At 32.0% G+C, this 8,894-nt stretch overlaps 1 protein-coding gene across 5 annotated transcripts; it reads right to left on the reverse strand.

Annotated features, from left to right (window-relative positions):
• Positions 1-356: 356 nt before the first annotated feature.
• On the reverse strand, positions 357-4,579 carry LOC129909280 (uncharacterized). 5 transcript variants are annotated; one of them, XM_055986355.1, is made up of 4 exons: positions 4,386-4,578; positions 980-1,908; positions 872-920; positions 385-493 (listed from the first exon to the last, which is right to left on the reverse strand). In XM_055986355.1, the coding sequence occupies exons 2-3, from the start codon at positions 1,895-1,897 to the stop codon at positions 915-917; spliced, it is 924 nt and encodes a 307-aa protein (XP_055842330.1). In that variant the 5' UTR covers positions 1,898-1,908; positions 4,386-4,578; the 3' UTR covers positions 385-493; positions 872-914. The 5 variants fall into 5 exon arrangements, 3 of the variants coding, with proteins under 3 accessions (XP_055842329.1, XP_055842330.1, XP_055842331.1); XM_055986356.1 differs by having other exon boundaries at positions 473-488; XM_055986354.1 differs by lacking the exon at positions 872-920 and having other exon boundaries at positions 357-488; positions 4,386-4,579.
• Positions 4,580-8,894: the final 4,315 nt, after the last annotated feature.

Below are 8,894 nucleotides of genomic sequence, written 5' to 3' on the forward strand. Positions count from 1 at the left end.
TCACTCATTTGTCACTTACTTTTTATTGGCTTTTGCATTTTTCTTGACTCCAAGAGCAGTGTTGACGGAATTTTTTTATTTTGTCTTTGACAGAATACTCGATGATATTTTTCGTTAGCATTTTCGTTGTCGACTTTGGATACTTGAACATTTTTCATTTCGCTTCAGCTGCGTACTAAGCTTAAGGAGTTTGAACACTTTTGTCGCGAGAAGTAATATAAGATTTTAAAAAATGAATCATAAGTAATAAAAGGGTACTCTCAGTTGAGTGATGTAAAACGACATCAATCAAAAATGTTGTTTAATATTTTTAAATTCCCAAAATGTTCAAATTTTTCGTATAACCGAATATATTTTCGTACTTATACTCACTCCGAAAAACTTCGATTTAAAAAGCATTAAACCCCGTCATCAGGAAAATATCAGCGAAGATTTTGTTCTTTGTTGAAGATTTGCAAGTTGGAAGTGTCGTTTAGTTTCAGTTCCTCCTATTCTGTAAATTTGAATATCTATAAAAATCCATTTTATTCCACAAAAATAAAAGGAATTTCATTCAAAATCTTAATTTCTAAATGTTTGCGACACTCTGCTCAATTTAACGTAATAGAAATTGATCTGAATGATCTAGCAAACATGTTTTTTTTTTTTTTCAACCGTGTAGCAAGTCTAAAGAATTACTTGGGTTATAATTTGTATGAGTTTTGTTAAAAATCAAAAGGATTAAATATAAGAAATTATTCAAATACGTAATTTAAGTTTTTTTTTTTCTTAAAGTATAGGTGTAATTGACAATTTTTTTAATTTTAAATTATCTTTGCCTAAACTACCAATATCAAACTTTTTCAAATGAATAAAATAAAACCATACTTACGAAAACGAATTTATTTCATAGCTCAACAGGCAGTCAATTCATCTTAAGGCTTTAAAAATTATAAATAAAATTCAAATGACTTATACTTAAAAGTACGTTAACGCTAACCGACATTGCAGCAAGCTTTTTGTGAAACTCCACTCGGCACTCCGACTTACTCGATAACATTCCAGCTATTAAAAAACTCACATGAAGTAAGTCATGTTTCATAATATCCGGTTTATCAACTTCTAAACTTCTATTTCCAATTGCAGTTAGATAGTTTATGCAAAATACCATCAAGCTATTTGCAAAATATTTATTTTGTAAGCATTTTATGTATGTACTTAGTCCAGTCTCATCTTGCGAACTTACTTCGTACATGGAAGCTATGAAATTTTCACTAATCAATCCATGTTCCAATCCCGAGCATATTTCCTTTTGTATAATTAAGCATTTCATAAAGAAGTAAGTGTTTGGTTCATTGAAATTGATTATCCAAGCTAAAGTATCAAAATTAACGTTGTCTAGAAGTCTTTTAATGGCAGTATCGATATCGCGCGGGGTTTTTAATTGAAAGGTTGTGGTGATTAGGAATTTAGCCTCCGCAGCAATCTCATCAATATTCGACTCCTTACATCGAATATCTTGAGCTCTACGCAATATATTCAAATATCGAATTGGATCAAGGAAATCATTACAAAATGTTTGTATTTCCAATATGTGATTAGGTCCCGTTTCAGTCATGAGAAGTCTTTCGCATACATCGTCTAGAAGACTTCCATCGTGGAATTTCGTCAGTATTGAATTAAGTTCTGTTTTTTTAATTTGTTGATATTCTTTTAGTTTTTGTTCTAAAGTTTGTCCATGAATTTCTAGGTTTCCATGCAAAAATAATGCAGCTCTCAGAAACATCCTAATTTCATTGGCATTCGGCTCAATGTGTCGATCAATTTGCATGAATAGCATCACAGAAGCGAATTGCTTTGGAAGTTCATCTAAATTAGCATTTGGATTTATGTCTAGTTGGGATAAGAAGTCGTCCATGATGAAATAATCTGCGAGTTAGAAAAATTAAGTTGATAGCATGATTAGAAGAGGGGAGAATAATTGATAAATTGTTATTGCTGTAAGCAAAACTAAAAAAAAATAAAAACAAATTTTTAAACATAATACTTTTGAGTTGGAAAGAGATCGGAAACATAGGGTCTAGAGATGGATGACGATTTAAGTCCTCAGGGTTGTAAGCGTAGACCAAATACCTAATTAGTGGAGGGAGAGCTATCTTCTCCCAATCTACAAGGGAAAGGGTAATACGCGCTGTAGCCTTCTATATTGAACACCTTAACAACCTGGAGCCCTATTTTGTAAATTATCGGGGAAACTACTTCGTTATCGTTCAAACGCGATTTACGTATTACTATAACCGTTTTATTTCAACAATACCATTTGCCTATCATTTGACTTTCGTTTTCATTTAGGTGTAATAATATTGTTCCGTTTATCTTGTACTTTATTATCGTTTACTTGCCGCTCGTTTCGTATTACGAAATAGACCCCCTGAGGATCACAATTGGGCAGTGCTTTGAATATCGATCACCAGTTCATCGACTTCGAGAAGGCTTTTGACATCGTCAACAGGGAGTTAATTGGCTTGCTTTGCGGAGGAAGGATACCGCAGACTTGAAAAGCAACGGAGGATTTCGACGTCGCTTGGACATCTAATCTAGTAGATTAAAATTCAATTAATGAAGTCTTGATAAAGACGTTTCAATCAATCGAGTTTTAATTGATTGAAACGTCTTTATCAAGACTTCATTAATTGAATTTTGAAATATTACAAAAATAAAAAAACCAATCCAGATAAAATTAAAGATTTTAAAGATCTTAGACTTTTTTAAGCTTAACATTATTCCTGAAGAAGGTTGTAATCACAACCGAAACGTCCAAGAAAAATAAGGATAAACGAATTTGGCCTAAAGCCCACATAGAAGTTAATATTATATTAAAGGTCACGAAGATAGAAACAAATTATCAGTAGATTGTTAAATATTGCCTGCTGCTCCATCAATATTGAAACAGATACTACCGAAACCTTCAGCACAATTTGACGTGGTTCTTATAATCGCTCATTTAATTAAACAAACTTGCTCTTAGAGTTCAAGTTGCTTAAATTTTTAATACTTTTTATATAGAAATTTGGGAAATATAGGTATAAATGTAGGTGTAGGTATAAGAACAAAAAAAAAAAAATAAAAATAAAAAAAAACATAGAATTGTTTTTTTTTTTTTTTTTATTAAAACAAAATCTGAAATCAAATTACCCTCCAAAAAAAGTATGCAGTTTTATTTTATATATTAATGTGCATTTTTAGAAAAAAAAAAAATTTCAAAATTAGAGCCGTTTTTTAAAAAACTAATTTTTTATATATAGTTTTTTGGAAAAAAGTTTTAAAATAAAATTGGTATGCCATTTTGTAGAAATCACTAATCAACATTAAAAGAAAAATTTCAAAAAAATTCAATTTGATTTTTCAAAAAAAAAACTGACAGACTTCCGGGACCCACTTTTTTGGCATTCTCTATAATCGTAATATCATAGAAAAATGTTATCTCAACTTTTTTTTTTTTCGTTTCTTTTTAAGTTTTTTTCGTTTTTTTTTTTTAAGTTTCTAAAACAAAACTAGCACAGTACACATAAATAATTATGTGAACTGTGCAAAACTAGTGCTCCTTCTCCGTCAATTTTTAATTTCAAGAAATTTTTGAATACATTTTTGCGGGATTAAAGATTACTTTATTCCAATAACTTCTGCATTAATAACTCAAAATTCGTGATTTTTGAGTTATGACAGTATTCAAGTAAATGAGCGAATTATGTATGTTTTTTTTATTATAGTTCTTATGTTTGTTTTAACTTGCAGAGGATCACAAGTAAGACTTGTTTCAAAGTCATATCTTGGTTTAAATTAATGGGAAGAATGCAAAGCAAGCAAAAATCTGAGGAAAGAAGAGTTAATGTACTTGTTAACCTCAAAGCTCGCAAATAACCATTGAGCAAAAAAATGAGTACCTAAACCTAGGTTTTGCATTGGATAAATGATCAAACCCGGAATGCGCAGTTTGGGAAACGTAAAATAAAATAAAAAATTAAGTCACTTCTACGCTACTTCGCGTACAAGGTCACGCCCAGAGTCCAGGACGGAACTCGGCCTCAACCAATATAAGCCTCACCAGGTAGGTCGGTTTCTAGTTAGCTTTTGTTAAGGACCATAATCTTCGGAATTAGTAAGATATTCAGGATTATAGGGAAGAAAACTGAGAAAAATAAAAAACACCATCATCTTGGAACAAGGGAAGATTTTCTAAACAAATAAATAATCCTAGTGAATGAAAAAAGAATACAATTTTAAGGACGGGTCATATTCTGGGACCAGTCACAGGCAAGAAGCATGATCAACTTCAATGGATATGTAAACATAGGTCAATCCTTTAGCAAATAGAAAACGTATAGGGGATAAATTTGGGTACTTACTTTATTGTTTTAGAGTAGCTAGCACAATTCATAGAAATGCTAAATAAATTAATAATGATGGATGATTTTATAAAATATAAATCATGCTTTATCAAATGGGTAACATTTAACAAGAAACAAGAATTTTGAATTGTATTTTGAAAAATATAAAATAAAAAACAAAACAGCTGGGTGGCGCCGCTTTCCAATCAACATTTTCACAATCCACAAGTTTGTTTTCTGGAAATTAAGAGAAATTTGAAAAAAGGAAAATAAAGAGACATCTCATCAATGGATGCGTTCGGATTCGGATTTCTAGGTGATATATATTTCATAATCGTTAGGCGTTGCTTACATTATAGATCCACTTTGTTAGATAAAGCCAGAACTATAGTTGTCGGATCGTCGGATGAAAACGGAGGGGAACAGCGCTCGCAACCGCACTCGACGGATGAAAACTTGTCGAAAATACAAAGAAAACAACAACAATTGACAGTAGCATCCGACTCCATCCGCCAATTATGGTTCTGGCTTAAGTTTTAAAAATCTTTCATTTTGTAATACCCTGTTTTCACTAGAGCCGAAATGGGATAGTTAAGCAAATCATCTCATTTCGAATGTCAAATCTTATAGAAAAAAAAATTTAGTTTGAAATTTGAACTGACCTAATTTGGGAAATCATCTCATTTAAGTTGTAGTGAAAACAGGCTACAAAGAATGAAATGCTAATAGTTGGAAACTAAAATGTGATTTTCTAATCTATGAATAATCCGGCTGATATTTTTAAATTAATTTTAGCTCTACTTCTTAATTTTTGAGATATTTTTGAATGGGAGCTAAAATTATGTTCCATAGTCAGCTATTACACGAAGCCTCAAGCAGGCTTGGCTCTTTTTTCGAATTTTCTTTTGATAATCATTCTGTGAGGTGCGTTCTATATTACACGATACCTCTTGAGTCAAAGACTCAAATTTGACATTTCTCTTTTGATTTAAAATTTTTTGTGGTTGTATCGCACCAAGAAGAAAAAAAATGAAAGGGAGTGTTGAAAAAAGAAAAAGTGGAAAAAGAAAAGTCATAGTTTTTCTATTTATTTTTGTTTTATATGAAGTGAACGCCATATTGAATTAAAAGCTTGGTCCACACTAGGTTTATCAACACCTTTAACGAAAGTTCCAAATCAACATAAAACTGCCTAAAATGTAAACTACGTTGTGCCAGCTGAGTAGAAAGAGCTCGCATCACAATTTATGAATTTAAACTCACAAATTCTTGTTAAAACCCTCAAAACTTGCACTACTAAAAAATATTTAAAAACAAAATCAAGTGCCCAAAACTTATAAAAAACGGTTTGTATGTTGACTTTTTGACGTATTTTTTTAAAATATAAGCCTGGTACGCTGCTCGCACTAAATTTTAGCCGAGATAAAATTCCCATACAAGTTATCGATAACTTGTATGGGATCCATTTTATCTCGGCTAAAAATGTTCGATAATTTGTATGGGAGCTAAAATTTAGCGCGAGCAGCGTACCCGGCTATGGCTTTAAAAGGTCTTAACATTCTCTTCTAAAAAAAACCCCGTTTCCAAAAAAAATATACAAAATATTTCTAAGCACAGGGGTTCAGTCAAAAGATTAACGCCTTGAATCTTATTTTGTTTTCTTATTTATATAAAAAAAAAAACCATTAAATGAAAAGTAAAAGTCTGTAAAAAAATGAATCTTCAAAACGAACAACCCCTGCAAACCAAACCTCAGTAGTTTAGGGGAAAATACAACCACCAACAAAGCTTATTTTGAGGATGTATGTGTTTCCTTATTTACCAAAATCTCTCCCCTCCAAAAATAGAAGTTTTGTTTCTCCTGAAAAAATAAACTCTTCTTTGATAAATGGGAGGAAAAGAGCGCGATGTATGCAATGCACAAAGTTTTGTCTCTTTTGTAATGGCGGCTCGCGTTTGATTTGACTTTTCCTACATTTTTTATTTTCTAGTGAAACCAGTAAAACCTTGATAGCCACAGCCACAGCAACATCAAAAAAATTTTTCGCTGCTCCATTTGAAGAATAAAAATAAAAACAATTCAATTTAAAAAATATATAATCTTCTCAGTGTTGAGTGTTATTTGTGAAAACTATTTTCTCTAAACAAAATATCTACCACACAAATTCTTCGGCACGCCACAAAAATTTATTTCCACCATCAAAATGCACAGCCTCAGCCTTGTGCATTTAGAAAAGAAAGTAATACAAAAATGATACAAAAACAAACACCAATTGATTTGGAAAATAAAGGTATGCTGATTATAAAATTGATAAATTATAAAGTTGTCGATTTTTTTGTCTTTTAGTCAGTGCCGGATTAACCATGTCATGGGCCTCTAGGCAAAATAATTTTTGGGCCCTTTTCCGATGCTTTTTCAATATCATAAGCTATTTTTAAGTTAGGTTAGAAATTTGTGCAGGTAACTTACTAGAGACTAATTGGATATAATCTGGTGTCATATCATGTCATTTTATAAATGTGAACTAAAAGTTTTGAAATAACTATAATAAATATTGTAGTGATATCTCAACAAAAAAATTTTAGCAACTTGATGGTTCACAGATAATTTTTATTAACTATAAGTTATTAGAAAATATCTTAGATTCAAAAGGTATAAGTAGGTATCCCTACAAACAATTTTGCTTCTATAAAGCGTTATACAAGCAACTATAGCACCTGTAAAGCTTTATAGAAGCAAAATTGTTAGTCGGGATACCTATCCCGACTTTTCACGAGTCGATTTTAACCACATGATACATATGTCTCACGGCTTAAGTCGACTAGGACTCTAGTATGGGGATTGTCACTTAAGTCGCGTGCGGCTTACGTTCACACGACTCGACTGAAGCCAAAAAGCTTCGCCGCACGGCGAAAATCGACTCGTTATAAGTCGGCATTACGGTTTCATTATAAAACTGGAAAGAGAAATCATACGAAAAAGTTTCAATTTTGATTTTATTATTATTATAGCCAAGGCAAATTACTCAAAACAGAGATCCACAAAACAGTTCCAAAGCCGGAACGAACATGGAACGGTTCTTTTTTCGGTCGGAACAACCCAAGTAACAATTTAGCTTTCATAAGGGTCAATGCAAGCTATTTTTTTACTTGTTTAAAAAGAAGGACAGGTCTTATGCAAATCATTTTGGCGCACATTACCGAATTTCCCCAAGACCTTCTTGCACAGGCAATCCACAAGCTAATAGCTTGTGACGAACAGCGTAAAACGACCTTATGCAGGCCTTTTTATAAAACAATGAAACATTTTAGGGAAACTATAGCTTCGCTAAGGAAACTATCATTTGCATTGGATGTTATAATAAGGCCTTATGGAGGTTGTTATAAGATGTTGAATTTATGAATAAAAAAAAGAGATTTTATTGATTTTTTTTTTCTTTTAATTTTTTTCTATTTTGTTTTTTCTTCTTTTTTGGCCATGTCAATGCTTTTCCTGTCGTTCTGAAATGGGAAGAATTTTATTTTAATTGAAAAAGAACAAATTTTTTTTTATTTCACAAATGGCCCCGCCAGGAATCGATCTCACGTACCTCTGCATACTAAGCCAGCAACTTACCAGTAGACCATACTCAAATATTAAAGATGAGTGGCAAAAAGGGAGCTAATTGAAACCTCACATAAAAATGCAATATTTTTTTCTAAAGTGTTACAAATATTGCATATCTGCAGGATAAAAGCTTTGCATACTTATTGGTGAAAAACATTGCATACTTGAGAGATGAAAACATTGCATAATTACAAGAACCTCTTGGAACAGGTCTTATGAAAGCCTTCTGTCACTTGAAAATAGAAGGCTTCTTTAAAACGGTTCAAACAGGTCTTATGAAGGTCTTCTTTAACTTATATTTACAAGGCTTCTTCTAAACACTTCCAGATAGCCTTAAGGAGACCTCCTTTGTTTCCAAAATGGATGATTTGCGTAAGTAAGCCTTAAACTAAACTTATACAAACTATAGCTTGCCGAATCGAAGAAAATGGACCTTATGCAAATAAAATTGTTACTTGGGAAGTTCCTGGAACTAGTTCCGCGGAACTATCTAGAATTTTAGTTTTTTTTTCAGGAAAATGCATCAAAAAAAGAAATAGTATGATAATGAATATTTTTTCCTGATGGCCGTTTAAAGCGGCCAGCAAAACTTATGTCATTTGACACAAACTTAATCTACCTTTCAAAGCGGCCAGAAAAACGTATGTCAGTAGACACAAACTTAATCTACCTACTAGTTCCTGGAACTAGTTCCGCGGAACTATCTAGAATTTAAGTTTTTTTTTCAATAAAATGCATCAAAATAAGAAATAGTATGAATTTAAATATTTTGAATATTGGCGCTCAACTCGTTCGCATCCATGTGTGTTGGCTTTGGATGAGAATTCTGTGACATGCGTGTGTGTATTGTGTATTTCAAACAGAGAAAGCGATATATTCGCTTTCGTTTTGTTTCTTGTTCCTCTTCTTCTTTCTTTCTT

Source organism: Episyrphus balteatus, chromosome 2, assembly GCF_945859705.1.
Source record: "Episyrphus balteatus chromosome 2, idEpiBalt1.1, whole genome shotgun sequence".
NCBI classification, from domain to species: Eukaryota; Metazoa; Arthropoda; class Insecta; order Diptera; family Syrphidae; genus Episyrphus; species Episyrphus balteatus.